Source organism: Anguilla rostrata, unplaced genomic scaffold, assembly GCF_018555375.3.
Source record: "Anguilla rostrata isolate EN2019 unplaced genomic scaffold, ASM1855537v3 scaf1003, whole genome shotgun sequence".
In the NCBI taxonomy this organism is placed as follows: Eukaryota; Metazoa; Chordata; class Actinopteri; order Anguilliformes; family Anguillidae; genus Anguilla; species Anguilla rostrata.
The window spans coordinates 33,420-49,155 of NW_026986355.1; the positions used below are offsets into that span (position 1 = coordinate 33,420).

At 40.8% G+C, this 15,736-nt stretch overlaps 1 protein-coding gene across 5 annotated transcripts in view; it reads left to right on the forward strand.

The window, feature by feature from the left end:
- Window positions 1–2,769: 2,769 nt before the first annotated feature.
- LOC135246985 (galactose-binding lectin l-1-like) overlaps window positions 2,770–15,736 on the forward strand; it is a 40,913-nt gene continuing 27,946 nt past the window's right edge. The window contains exons 1-4 of one of the 5 annotated variants that reach the window (XM_064320257.1): window positions 3,222–3,348; window positions 12,425–12,504; window positions 12,623–12,794; window positions 13,730–15,214. In XM_064320257.1, coding sequence (XP_064176327.1) covers window positions 3,343–3,348; window positions 12,425–12,504; window positions 12,623–12,794; window positions 13,730–13,873 — 402 coding nt within the window. In that variant the 5' untranslated portion in view covers window positions 3,222–3,342 and the 3' untranslated portion in view covers window positions 13,874–15,214. Of the gene's footprint in view, window positions 3,349–10,814; window positions 10,996–12,424; window positions 12,505–12,622; window positions 12,795–13,729; window positions 15,215–15,736 lie in introns of those variants that run through there. The other 4 variants (XM_064320256.1, XM_064320260.1, XM_064320259.1 and 1 more) reach the window with 4 other exon arrangements.

Below are 15,736 nucleotides of genomic sequence, written 5' to 3' on the forward strand. Positions count from 1 at the left end.
GAATGTAGTGAGCTAGCAAAATTGAGTTAGGCTACAGTTGCTACAGCTGACAAAGAGGGCTGCATTCTAATGACGATTATGATTATAACGAGAGGAGCAGTCTCACAAGCTGCTGCAGTGTCCAGAAATGAATACAGATAAAACTAGCTAATAAAAAATACATTAATCAAGCATCTAAGTTAGCCATTCTTCTCACTTTTTCCTTTTTTTTTTGCATGGACAATGCATGTAAACTCTGCCATTGAGTGTGAAAGAGACAGAGAGAGAGGGCTTTGAATGTGGTCCCAGCTCAAATTATATTGTTAAATAAAAAGATAAAACATTACTATTTTGTCATGGTAATTGAGTTAACTTAGCAGAAGTGTCCCTTTTAAAGTGCAATATGTAACTTTTCTTGAGTATCAATTTTGGTTATATAGTCCTCTATTCTTGAAGATAGAATTTCTAGATGGACAATGTGCTCTTTTAATTGTTCTCACCCTACCATAACTCAAAATACAGGCCTATTTTGCTTCAATATTTACAAACAACACAAGGGTTAACAAACCTTTTATGGTTTTAAAGTACAACTAAAACTACGTTTTAGCTCTTGCAAACTGTTATTCCTTGTATCAAGAGCCCGTCAGAGCTATAAGATAGATTTAGATATTAAAAAAAACATTTAAGAAGTCTCAAGAGGTTATGTTTTCATAGTCTTAAACTTTTTTGCCTCTGCTACACCCCCCCCCCCCCCCTTCGGACATCCACCACCACACCAAGAGATCAATTCCACAGGAAACACTGGTTCTGGGCTTTTGTGGTAGGTTTGGTGTTACCCTGGGGTCCCAGCTCCAGGGAGTCCATGGGGCCCTTCGTTGGCTGCTGGCCTGGGTGAGCTTGTGGCCAGGGACTGCCCTTTCATTTTTCAGTCAGGCCTCCAGCATGTTTGCAGTTTGTGGCATTTCTGAATTAGAAAACAAAGACAAACGTGAGGTAATAATTCCTCAGAAAAATAAAAAGGAAATGGCTACAAAAAGATTTTAAGATAACATATGAACAGGTTGTTGTGTTGTGTTGTAAAACTGTTAAGATTCCAAGGAAAAGATATGAGGCAGGAACTGTAAACAGTGTCCTCAATTACATTACATTACATTACATTATAGGTTCTTAGCAGACGCTCTTATCCAGAGCGACTTACAACAAGTGCATTACAAAACTCAGAGACAAGCGCTTTACAACATTCCTGCAAGAGAGCTACAATAGGTATAACTTTGCAAAAAAGTGTGAATTGTACACCCTTTTTTTTTTTTTTTTTTTTTTTTTTTAGAAAAAAAATGTTAGAGGGTAGTGGGGGGTGATGAGGTGAGATGTAGCTTGAAGAGGTGAGTCTTCAGTCTACGTTTGAAGACGGCCAGGGTCTCTGCTGTTCTGACTTGCAATTCTGTAGAATATGAGACAGTTCACACAAAACAATGGAGGGGCATGTCCCTCTTACGACATTCAGATCTTAGCAAATCATCATTTGTTACATTCACTGTTCTACCAAATAAGGTCAATAATGTTGTATTTACTGTTTTAGAGAGAGAGGAAGTCTGGTGCCCCTCCCATCTAACCCACAATGTTAGTCATTATGAGCTATGGATAATACTGACTAGTCATGTTATATATGTAATGTGACATTTTAACTTCAATGTTGCAATTGTAAGATGGGAATACACTCTACAAAAGTCACCTTTGTGTGCATAAATACTTTCTGTGTGTTTAGTAAGCTTTCATTTGGTGTAATGTAAATACATAAATACCCTTAAATAAAAGCTGATAATGTGCACTTTACCTACATGTGAATTATTTGATGACATCTAAAATTATGGAGTACAAACATAGATTCAGATCAAAGTCACTATTCCAAGGGGGAATTGACATAAAACACAAAGTTTCCCACCAACACAGATGACAAAGAAGTTACAAGAATCAAATGGGAAATGAAACAAGTATAACAGAAATCAAAAACAGAGCAGAGGTGGACAGCAGGAGCATACTTCAATCATGAAGTCATGAATTACATGTTTAAAATCAAGAAATGAAATTAATTTGTCATCTATAAGATTTTTTTTCAGATTGTTCCAACTATAAGATGCAAAATATCTGAAGCCCAGCTTTCCAAATTCAGGAGAGGGACAAGAGACTTTAAAGAGCATCACATAATAATTGATAATTATGAAAGTTCTAATTCAGAGACAGCTGAGGTCAGAAGGAAGTAGCCCTGTTATTGTTTTCTCAATGAACACATAACAATGAATCAATCGGCACAGAGGTAGATTCAGCCTAGATCAATCATATAAGAGACAATTATGGAATAAGGATTTAGCACCTGACATGATGTGCAAAGTAATATGGTAAACCATATCCAATGCATGTAAAGTTGAAATATTAATCTGGAACTGAAGATTTAATATCGAAATATTTTATCAAACATTTCTGGTAAAATTAATATTAAGTTCAATGTTAAATATTGGTTTTAATAAAAAGCTAAATATTTAATTTGGAACCCAATATTTAAACATTTAACTTATAACCCCAGATTTGTGATTTTTTAAAATAGATATAATAATTAAATCTTCAATCTTGGTTTTGGAAAATTAATGATATAAACATTTTTGCAAAAATATTGATTTTTTGAAAACTAGGTTTACTATCTACAGTCAACAAAATGTTTATAATTTTTTAAATATAATACTATATATTTGTTTCTGAGTCTTTGGCTGACTGACAGTTTAAGATACAGACACACACACGCGCATGCACACACACACACACACACACACACACACACACGCACACACACACACACACACACATGCACACACACACACACACACTTTAACAAGAGTCAGTGTGGGTGCTCGCCTGACTGAAGCAGAGACTGCTATGATATTAGGGAGCCCCTATGGTAGAAAAAGCACGCTTAGTATTTGCCCCAAGTTTCTTGAGACCTTAGTGCAAAGAAAGGCTCCTAATCAGCTCAACTGCCCCTCTGGTGTGACATTAGGGCATAAATGAAGCATAAAACTGTCCCATTGGGGCACAGATTAATCCTGGTTAAATAAAGGTTTTAAAGAATAAGGACACTTTGACGCTGAGAACAAAAAGGGCAGGAAAAGTTGATAAGCTGATATGCCATGATATCATTGATTTTATCACCAGTTAAACACACTTCATTACTTTGTGTCAATTTCATTGGTTCGCCAGACCTTGTTACTTGTCTCAGAAGCACATAAATACGTGGATCACGCCTTACATTTTACACGCTGCATTGAATTCAGAGCCACACCCCAGTGAAGAATCAGCAGCTGATCCGTCAAGATGAGTGTAAGTGTGGAGGATTTGGGGTTTTTCTAAAAGCTGAAAAATAGACACTGCAAATGTTGCAACAGATGAGTAATTAGTTTGGTTTCAGTAAATCCAAGTCTATCTTATCATTGAAATAATATTAATGTGAAATAGAGTGAAAAAATATTTACACAACAGATACAGTTAGAAGAGAGCTTATGCAGTTAATTGTTTGATAGTTAATCAGTCGCATAACAGAGTCCCTGTGTCTCAGTGTGTTGCTAGCCCCAGCTCTGTCTAACATGCAGGAGATTCCTTACACAGTTTGATTAGCAGGGAGGCAGAACTATGGGATTGTTGACTTTCTTGCCTTGTCTTATTGCCTAAAAGAATGATAGAGTCAGTGTGTGGAATGCACATAAATTTGCACGTCTTCACAGCACATAATCACAAGAAAAATGTGTTATGTTTTGACCATGAATTTTACTAAATTTTTCCTCCTGTTTTAAACAGGATGCAGAGCTAAATGGTTTACAGTATTGTCTAGGCTCTGTATGCACAGTAGTTAGTCAGGACCTCTTATTCAATTTCCTTTAAAAAAATGTAGGGTGGAAGGTGAACCATGGTTACCCTTCTCATAATGTTTGACCACAACATCATCAAAATGAACATCCTCATGGCCATTTTCCTCTGTTCATTTGTTGACTTTGCACACATGCAGGTTTGCAAGGAAAAGTCATCATGGAATAACAAGCATGGACTTGCAGATAATTAATTTTTCTGGTTGTTTAAAATACTAGATGTTGTATGTTATGTTTTCATTTAGTGGTTGTGCAAGTCATAAGTGCTAAATTTCCTGTGAAGTGCATGACAGATTTCAATCGCACATCTCCTGTCCAACCCTCCAAAAAAATGTAAAATACAGTTCAAAGTGCCGGCAGGATGCCTAAAACAAGCAGTGCCAGCAAAAACATTTCTCAACAGCGTACACACAAACCACAGGATGAGCTGGCTATTTGGGGGTTCATGTGTGTGCTATTTGGGGGTTCAAAAATTGTATATTTGCTACGTACAATAAATACTGCATGTAAAATACATATTGTACATACATACATAGAGAACTTCTTTATCCCCATGGGGACATTTCCCTCGCAGCATGTTACATTCACATTTAGGAACACACACTTATACCAAGAAACACACTATCATTCACGCAACAGAAAGGCTGGGCAGCGAAATACATACATACCAATACAAATTGGACATATACTCGCCTATTCAATCAATCTTGACTGTGAGAGAGCCATCCACACATATGTTTGGCCTCTCCATGTAGTGCATGCTTACACACACAGGGCTAAGTGACTTGAAAGAATTGAGGAAATATTGGGTAGCATTGCTTTGAAATACATCTTATGTCATTTCGGTGAGGCAAGATAGCTTATATTGTTTGTAGTACCGTAACTTGGCGTCATTTTGATATCAATACTTTTGAGTAACTTGGCATTTTTGTACGTTGAAAACGTATGAATTTGTACAGTCTGATGAGCGTGTACTGTTTAGCAGTTTTCGGTTTGCTATATATGTAAAACAGTGGCTGTGACAAAGGGTGCGGTGGCGTATAAGTGTAAAACGTATCAGAAACGCATATGAAATATGGCCAGTGTATGTACTCACGGATTTGACGTCCATCCAACAAGCCTTGACTGACAAAAGAATCAGCAAGCCCGTAGAATTATAACTTCCTAGGTCGCAACTTGTGTAGCCTTCTGTCCTGCTCCTTTGTCTGTTATTTCGTGGAGATGCACTTTTAGTGTTTGTAAGGTTTATAAGGCATTTTGATAGGCTTATCTGCAGGTAGGAATCCTCTTCGCTGTTTTGCTAAACTAGAACTGGAAAACATGATAGTGGAGAATAGGAGCAGATGCATATGTCCCAGCAGGCTTTGCATATCAGAAAATAACAACAGTGTGAGAGAAATTAGGATGAAGTTATGAAACTGCGTAGTTGAAACAATATGTTTTTAGCAGAATGGGCATGTTGGTGAAGGTTGACATGATCACGGAGTATAGTGCGAAGTAAATGGAGTGACCATGAGCGAGCTTATATTCCTTATGGAACGGTATATATAACAGTCACTATAAAGCACCACCTGTTAAAGTGGAGGGTTAAGTAACGTGTGAAATCTATTGCACTGATATGTTTTTTCATGTTCAGTACTAGTAGTTATAATTATGAGTGAATCATGTTTTTAAATGTAATGTTTTAATGGGGAGTTGCAGAACGTACATACGTAGTAATTGTTTGTATGTGGCTAGATAGAGAACAGGGCGAGGTAACATGAATGTAGAAACGTGGCATTTGCTGATAAGAAGGTTTTGGACAGTAGCCAAGTGAAGAAATGTAGTTAGTAGAAATGACACAGCTGTGAACTGGTGTAACATTTTAATAAAAGGAATACATTTGCCGTCATGAAATGCATATGGGTGGCCATGAGTGAGTTTTGGTAAAGCAAATATAAGCGTAAGAGAACGTTAGTGTAAAAGAGGGAATTATCTGCCTGAGGACAAGGCGGGATTCAATCGTTCAACCAGTCTGTCACTTTGTTAGGGCAGCACCATGACATAGCTATGCAATGCATGAAATATCATTAGCAAACCTGTCCGTGGTTTTAAAGAAGAACACAGGCGAGTTAGCACAGAAGAGCTCCTGTTGAATCCATATGGCTTTGCAATATTGTAGCCGGTTAACAATTGAACGTGCAGACGGTACGTCATAATACAGTTCAGGGAACAGCTGGTAGATATGGTGCAAAAGCAATAATTGAGAAGTAGTAGACAATTATTAGTGAGGGTAAAAGCAGGTTAAAGAAACACGTTCCTAGCTGGGCTTGAACCTCAGACCCTGTGTTCCCAAGACTGTAACCTTACCCACTAGGCCATAGGCGGACTAGCTGTTTGCACTGAAAATGTTCCAGAGTAAAAAGGTATGGGTATTTTGCGTGCGTATGCAAGTTTTTCATTGGGTCGTGTAGGTGAAGATTTGGCGGGTGTCGATAAAATGTCCAATGGGGAGACATGTTATTAGTGGGATAGGCGGCAGGAAAAATAAGAATGAGAAGAAGAAGAAGAAGAAAACGCAAAATCCCCTTAGTTTGGGGCTTTATTGTGTGGACATGTGAAGGTGTTTATGAAATCTGTCTGTTGAAATGGGGTCAGAATGTACAGAATTTAATGTTTTTAAGGGCTGAGTGTCTGTGGCTGTTGTGGTTATTTCTGTGGGGAACCCTGAAAAGTGCCAAACTCTCGGTGCTGTATAGGTATGGGGCATGCCCCCGCCAAGGCGTAACTTGGCGGGATGGTATACCTGCCATCCCAATATGGCCAGCGAGTAGGGTGTAGGGTGGAACGTGAGCCATGGTTAACTCATAATGTTTGACCAGAACATCATCAAAATGAACATGCTCATGGCCAGCTTCTGTTCATTTGTTGAGACTGCACGAATGCAGGTTTACAAGCACGGACTTGCAGGCGATTAACTTTTCTTTTTTTATAATGTACCCTCATAGAAGAGCTTCATGAGAAATATTCCAGCCAAATTAGCCTATTCAGTGTTAAATCATTCAAATTATACATTTTGTGGGGGGGTGCTGGAGCCTCTCCCACTGTACATTGGGCGAGAGGCAGGAATACACCCAGAACAGACCGCCAATCTATCTCAGTATTTTAGACCAATTATGCAAAATTGCTTTTTACTGAAACTGATATAAATATAAATAATATAAATGAAGATCAAGAGCTGCATCATATAGATTTAGATATTTATACTTAGATCACTCATGGGCTTATTTTGTTGTTTTTCACTGCAGTTGTAGTGAGCTCTGTGTGAACTGGACTGTTTTTTCTTTGGTAACTTAACTCTCCTGCTTCTCTCCCCAGCCCCCTTTTAACTGTTCCTATGATCTCTCCTTCTCTCTTCCAGGTGACCATTTTCTTTGGCGATGATAAATTTTACATTAATCAACATAATGGCCATGTGTTGCAGTTCCCCAACCGTCTGGGTGACAAACAATACGATTTTATTTGGATTGAAGGAGATGTCACAGTCAATAGCATACATGTGAAATAAAGACCAATCAGGAGCTGCTACCCATCCCTTTTTTGGCTCCTGATTGGCTGCTGTGCTTCAGCTTCGAGCTACCTTCCTACAGCTGTGCTACGACTGCACTTTGTCTCTCCCTGCTTTTAATCTTGTGCTTCTCTGCAACATTTAACAGACCCCCTCTGGCGTCTGTCCAAACTCACTGGGTATGAGAATCATTCCAGCTTCAATAATAAATCTCTGTCATGAGCAAATCTACTCATGGTGTGCGGCTGTTCTTTGGGGGTGGGGGGGGGGGGGGGGGAGTTCTTACTACAGATCGTGTGCATCAACATACTTTAAGGGTCACTGTAGCATTAGATCCAGTGGAACGGATTGGTCTCAGCCCCACTGACTGGTGGAGAGAGCACATGCACCTGGGCTGCGTTAACCAATCAGCCCAGGTGCTTAAAGGTGTGTTCCTCTCTACAGTTTGGGGTCGCGACTGGGAGTACACACTGAGAGAGCATGTTTGTAAGTTTTCATTTCTTCAAAAAAGCTAGTGGATCTGGTCAGCTGAAAAGCTGTTTTTGTTTTGTCTTTTTAATTGTTTTTATTGTTGTTTTAGTTTATTGATTTCGCTCAGAACCCGTGAGGGGGAAGGGTGAAGGTGTTTATGAATTTTTTGTGTTGGTATGGGAGCGCTCTCTCTCTCTCTCTCCAAGAGGCAAACGATGGTGCAAACCCAGAACTGCCGTATCTCGCTCACAGGGGTGAAACATCGACATGTGACTGTCTCAAATTCACCCTTCAGTCAGAACAGGATAAACATGTTTTACAGTATTTTCTAGGCTAGTTAATGGTGTTAATTCTGGATCTTTAATACCGATTACATTTCACACAGCAGGATGTTATCTGAGGACATTCAGGTCAGGTTTTTCCATAAAAGGAGGTGATGTTGAGGGACCTGGAACCTGAACTTTCACCTCACTGAACGTGCAGCTCACTGAACTTTCACCTCACTGAACGTGCAGCTCACTGAACGTGAACTTCACTGAACGTGCAGCTCACTGAACGTGAACTTCACTGAACGTGCAGCTCACTGAACGTGCACCTCGCTGAACGTGCACCTCACTGAACGTGCAGCTCACTGAACATGAACCTCATGTTGGGGGCTGGGGGGCTGGGGGTTGGGGGGCTGGGGGGCAGGTGGGCTGGGGGGCTGGGAGCTGGGGGGCTGAGGGCCTGGGGGGCTGGGGGCTGGGGGTCTGGGGGCTGGGGGGTCTGCGGGTTGGGGGGTTGGGGGGCAGGTGGGCTGGGGGATCAGTCCAGGGAACTGTTGGAAATCATGACTGGCAACTTTGCCACTGTGGCTCTATCACAGTCATGTTGCATGTGCTGGATTTTGTCTTTGCTTACATGTGATGAGTTAATTACTGAATAATTACACAATAATTACTAAGAAATATGAAATAACACTGTCAACTGAAATGTTAATGGTTAGCAAGGAATCCATCAATATTCACTTTCCAAAAATGAGATCTGTGTCAGTGGAACTTCATTCTTTTTGCCTCTAATGAACTTTGTCCTTCATCCAGGTGAGATTAATTTCAGAGAAGCCTGTTTTACAATGCATTATTTTAGTAAAAAAGCAAAGTATTCACCTTGTCGAAGACTTCATCTTGCACCGCAGTCACTGCTTAAGATAGCAAGTGGTTTCAGAAGTGGTTAAAGGAAGCCTGGTTGTCCTGTCAGATGAAGAAAACAGTCCTAATGAAGAGCTGCCTCATTTTTTATTTCAATAATTTTATGGAATCATCACTATCATTATTCTGGCTGTGTTTTTAACCAGGCTCCCATTCTGTAGTTAAAAGCAGTGGCCAAAGAGGCCAAAAAGGTGTACACGTAAATACAGAGGTATTCATACAGAGTCTACAAAACAAAAAGAGTCTGTATCTGCTGTTCTTCAGGAGGGATATAGCACCATTCTTCCCTGAGAGACTGTTCAAGAATCTCCTATAAATGCTAAGTCCTCTCGCTCCTGCTGGATCTGTCTTTCACCCTGCTGGACCTGTCCTTCACCCTGCTGAACCTGTCCTTCACCCTGCTGAACCTGTCCATCACCCTGCTGAACCTGTCCTTCACCTTGCTGGACCTGTCCTTCACCCTGCTGAACCTGTCCTTCACCTTGCTGGACCTGTTCTTCACCCTGCTGAACCTGTCCTTCACCCTGCTGGACCTGTCCATCACCCTGCTGAACCTGTCCTTCACCTTGCTGGACCTGTTCTTCACCCTGCTGAACCTGTCCTTCACCCTGCTGAACCTGTCCATCACCCTGCTGGACCTGTCCATCACCCTGCTGAACCTGTCCTTCACCCTGCTGAACCTGTCCTTCACCCTGCTGGACCTGTCTTTCACCCTGCTGGACCTCTCCTTCACCCTGCTGAACCTGTCCTTCACCCTGCTGGACCTGTCCATCACCCTGCTGGACCTGTTCTTCACCCTGGATGGCTCCACAGTGTCACCCTCTTCATCTGTCAGGATTCTCAGAGTGGCACTGGACACCAGACTGTCCCTCTCTGAGAACATCAAGGCAGTTCAGATCTCTTCAGACTGCACCATAGCTCCCCTGACCTCCTTTAGATAACCTTTTTCTCTCTCGTTATTTATTTTCTTTTCTTTCTTTCTTTTGAGTAATGCTACAGTTTTAGCTGTATAATCATAGTATTTCTGTCGCACTTTGTTCAGTAACAATATACAGCTCTGGAAAAAATTAAGAGACCACTGCAAAATGATCAGTTTCTCTGGTTTTACTATTTATATGTATGTGTTTCAGTAAAATGAACATTTTTGTTTTATTCTATAAACTACTGACAACATGTCTCCCAAATTCCAAATAAAAATATTGTCATTTAGAGCATTTATTTGCAGAAAATGACAACTGGTCTATTTTGGACCTGGGGTACGCCGCAGCTGAAAGCGAAACTGTATAATTTTATTTTATTTTGTCTTTGTTGTTTTTGCCTAGATCCCGTGAGGGTGACGGGCGAAGGTTTTTTCGTTTGTTTTTATCGATTGCTCTCTCTCTCGTGACCGAAATAAAACGCCGGAGAAATCCGGAATTTCCGCATCTCCCCGTGTCCAGCTCTTCTGTCCCTTCCAGGGTAGTCACGGCGTGTGACACTGTTCTCTGGGGAAGGGGGGTCCAGTTCTTACTACAGATCTTATGTATGAGCATACTTTAAGGATCACAAATTCACCCTCCAGTCAACCTGATGAACATACTTTACAATATATTCTATGCTAGTAAGTGGTGTTTGGGGTACTGAACCCGTGTTCAGCAGTTGTCTACGATCATGAAAATGCACTTTTGTACGTCGCTTTGGATAAAAGCGTCTGCCAAATGAATGTAATGTAATGTGTTTATAGTGGCTCTTTAATGCCGATTACATTTCACACATTTTTCATCAACTCAGCTGGATGTTATCTGAGGACAGAGAGAGGGAGAGCCCAAGCACGCCGCAACTGAAAGCGAAACTGTATAAAAGTTACTTTCACTTTGTCACACGCCAGTGAAGAATCAGCAACTAAACCGCCAAGATGAGCGTAAGTGTGGAGCATTTTGGATTGTTCTAAAAGCTGAAAAATAGACACTAAATGCTGCAACAGATGAGTAATTAGTTTGGTTTCAGTAAATCCAAGTCTATCTTATCAGTGAAATAATCTTAATGTGACATAAAGAAAGATGATACTTGCACAGTAGATGCAGTTAAGAGAGAGGTAATTCTGTTGTTTAGTAGTTATTTAATCAAGAAACCCAGTGCCTCAGTGTGTTGCTAGCCCAAGCTCTGTCTGACATGCAGGAGATTCATTACACAGTTCTGCCTCCCTGCTGATTAAACTGTGATATTGTTGACTTTCTAATGTCTACTGCCTAAGATACGTGAAAGAGTCAATTTGTCAGAAAATACTTCGTTTAGGCACCCCATATTCCATTAGATGTAATCTGTAAGTATTTCTGTTTTGCAGGCTGCCTGAATGCATACAGATTTGGCCCGATAGTTACGGCTCACTTGCACTAGTGTTTTAGCGTCGACTTGCTGATCTGGCATTATTAGGTTTTCAGGAAAATGACAATATAGCCTTACACGGGGCATCACTTACGTCGGGATTGTATTTCTATATTCTCACATTGGGCACCACTTATGTAGGCGTAGCAGTATGACCGCACAATTATAAATCAGTCTCATAAAATTATAGTTATCTAGACTAAATTTTGAACTTCATTTAATACTCAAAATGACAAATGTTAAGGATCAAATACTTAAATCAAAGATTTAAAAGATAACCGGAAGGATGTAGTTCTGAATAGGCTATTTTGACTCAGATTCTCACGTTTTTATAGTGTAACAGGTGTAACTGAATAACTTTGCTTAGCCACGGATGAGTAGGCTATTGTTCCCGGCAATGCCGTATCAAGCGATACATGCAACCGAGCTAGCTATTCTTCACTACCGTTATATTGTGAGCGTGGTGTAGTTTGGGTTGGAATGTTAGTCAGGGAGAAAGAGAGTGAGAGAGGAAGACCACATGTGTGGTTGTACTCTATCGATTACATCGCCAGCGCAAATAATTTCAAAGGACAAAATGGGAACACACAATATCACATTAAACTCATTACAGACTAAGCAAGCTAAACTGCTCTTGCAGTTAAGATCATAGGATCACGTGCCATCGTTCAAAGTATCCTATTACTGTCACTGGATTTTGGGGGGGCTAAAACTCCCCACTGTCCTCTAGAAGAGAGGTTATTCAGCTAATTGTTTGATAGTTAATCAGTTGCATAACAGAGTCCCTGTGTCTAGCTAGCCCCAGCTCTGTCTAACGTGGGAGATTCATCACACAGTTCTGCCTCCCTGCTGATTAAACAGTGAGATTGTTGACTTTCTAATGTCATATTGCCTAAGAGAAGTGAAAATGTCAGTGTGTGGAATGCAGATACATTTACATGTTTAAATTTTCCTGTTTTAAACAGGATATGGAGTTGAAAATTGTGCCCTTCAAGCCAGGAATGGAACTGAAGGTCAAAGGAGTCCCCAAATGTGGGTGCGATCGGTGAGTCATTTACACTTCTGTCTTTATTAGGACTGTTTATGCTCTCGCTAAATCTCTTGCCATCTTCATCCATGATCATCCATCATCCATCCCTTGTGTCTCTCTCTTTCTCACCCAGTTTCTCGATCAATGTGGGCCACTCCAGAGGAAACGTTGCGCTGCACTTTGACGTACGCTTCAGCTATGGCAATGACCAACGAGTCATCGTCCTGAACACCAGGAAGAATGGGCACTGGCAAGAAGAAGTGAGAGATAGATGCTTCCCTTTCCAGCCTGGGCAGCAGTTTGAGGTGAGGCTTCGGACAGGTAGACACTGAGTTTAAGGCGCTGATAGGAGACGTTGTCTAGTCCTCTGTACCTGTGTTCAATCGATAAGCCTGCAATTTGGTATCAGCATCATAGGGGGGCACTGACCCCCCCCCCATATCTCAGATTGTTATAACTAATTACTCCACCCCCGGTTGGTGATCTAAACTATTTTAATATGTGCAGAGTTCTTCAATGTCTTGTTCATACATTATTTACATATTCATGTAAATGACATTTGCAAAGTCAAATGAATGAATTCCCCCACCTTCAGTTGGCGATCTAAACAATATGCAGAGTTGTTTCATATGTCATTCATGTGATGTAAATAATATTTGCAAAGGCAAGGGAGTAGGCCTCCAAATCTTAAATACCCACCCGTCTGAAATACCCTGATGCCCACCCTGCTGCAACTGCTAAAGTAAAAGCGCTTCTGTAATACGATGTGATGAGACACTTCACCCAGAAATCGTTAGCCTCCATTCTCAGGAAAACTGCCCTTCACAACCCTGCATGTTAGAGATATGGACCCTTGAAGGGGGGAGGGCAGAAATAATGTACCCTCACTGCAGAGCTTCATGAGAAATATTCCAGCCAAATTATTCAGTGTTAAATCATTCAACTCTTATACCACTTAATCTTTTACTACATTATGTTCTTTATTCAAAACTAATTATGTAAAATAAGTCCTTACAGCTATGGAAATAAACATACATACAATAAATTAAAATCAAGAGCTGCGGCATGTAGATTTAGATATTTATACTTAGATCACTCATGGGCTTATTTAATTGTTTTTCACTGCAGCTGTAGTGAGTTCTGTGTGAACTGGACTGTTTCTTCTTTGGTAACTTAACTCTCCTGCTACTCTCCCCAGCCTCATTTTAACTTTCCTATGATCTCTCCTTCTCTCTTCCAGGTGACCATTGCCTTCGCTGATGGCAGTTTTTACATTAATCTACACAATGGCCATGTGGTGCAGTTCCCCAACCGTCTGGGTGACAAACAATATGATTCCTTATGGTTCTATGGAGATGTCTTACTCAATGGCCTATCTGTTTAATAAAGACCAATCAGGAGATTAGCCAGCCCCTTTCTGGCTCCCGATTTGCAGATCTGCTTCTGCATCCTGCTTCCTTCCTACAGCTGTGCTATGACTGCACTTTGTCCCTCCCAGACATCAGTGCCTTTAATCTTGTGCTTCTCTGCAACATTTAACAGACCCCCTCTGGCGTCTGTCCAAACTCACTGAGTATGAGAATCAGTACAGCTTCAATAATAAATCTCTTGTTGTAGTCTATATTCCCGGTCACTTGTCTCTGTGTCTGTGTTCCTTGAGCTGCTTCACTCCCCTGTACTTGTGTGATTTCACTATTCGGGTGGTTCCGGGTTTTCGTGGTTTCCCCCCTTCTTTCCAGTCTCACTTTACTTACTTTCTGCTTATTTCTAGTTTTACTCATTTCTACTAATCCCTACTAACTTATAGATTGTAAAGTACTAACCTCACTAATATACTAACATGTGAATATTACTAATGGACTAACACACACTAGTTTTGGGTTTTTGATAGTTTAGATCACTATACTAATACATTAACCAGTCTCCCCTTTTCCATGCTGCGCTGTAGCTCCGCCCCTTTTATTTCTAGCCTGCTCTAACGCTGAGTTCTGCAATTGCCTGCACCTGTCTCTTGCTCTGACTGCACCTCTCTCTCTCTGCACGTGTTTTACCTGCTTCACCCAGGCCGTCTATTATCATTGTTGTCTATGTGATTCCAGTCCGCGTTTTTTCAGTCCCCTGTCATTGAATTAGTTTTCCTAATGTTCTTCACCTGGATGTTGTTTGTTACTCCTCTCTCACTCACTTAACCCCTCCTTGATTGTTATCTTCCCCAGTGTATAAATGTCAGTCTTTTCCACCTGTTCAGTGTCAGAACGTTGATCGAATTCATTGTGCCGATTGTTAGTAAGCCTTTGTCTATCGAGATTCCTGCGACACCCCTTTGTAGGACTTCGAGTTTGCCTGCCCCTTTTGGTTTTGTTTGCTTCTGGTTTGACCTTCGCTTTGCCTTGACCTCTTTTGCCTGTCCCTTTGTACCTTCGCCACTCTGATCTCCTGGTTTTTGACACTTCGCCTGTTTTTTCACTATTCTTTTGGAAATTCGATTCGGCACCGTACTCTCTGATTACCTGGCTTCGAACCTCGGACTGAATAAAGACAACGTTTTTTGGATTTCCCTGGTCTGCGTGTGGGTCCTTGCACAGAACATCACATCTCTGTCATGAGCAAATCTACTCATGGTGTGTGGCTGTTCATTGGGGGAAGGGGGTCCAGTTCTTACTACAGATATTGTGTATGAACAGGTTTTTATGAAGTCAGAACTTGATAAACATGTTTTACAGTATTTTCTAGACTAGTGAGTGATGTTTATTCTGGATCTTTAATACCGATTACATTTCACACATTTTATCAACTCAGCTGGATGTTATCTGAGGACATTCAGGTCAGGTTTCTCCATAAAAGGAGAGATGTTGAAGCACCAGGGACCTGAACTTTCACCTCACTGAACGTGCACCTCACAACTGCAATTCCCTAACTAGTGGCCACACGGACATGCACAGAAAAAGAATGATTTGGTTTATATGATGTGATAATTATTTCTTCTTTTTAATAAAAAGTAAATGTCCATCTTCATCTTTTGGCTTAACAGTTTAAGAAAGTGGCTCCAAAAGTGGTTAAAGGAAGCCTGGTTGTCCTGTCAGACTCACAGTGGGTCGTCTTGCTCTTGGAGTGAGTGCTTTCAGTATCTGAGCCACTCAAGAAAAGTCATTCTGTGTTTATCAAACATACTCTCTGGAAAATATATTCATTCATAAATAAATGAAGGCGATATAGCTCAGGAGGTAAGACCGATTGTCTGGCAGTC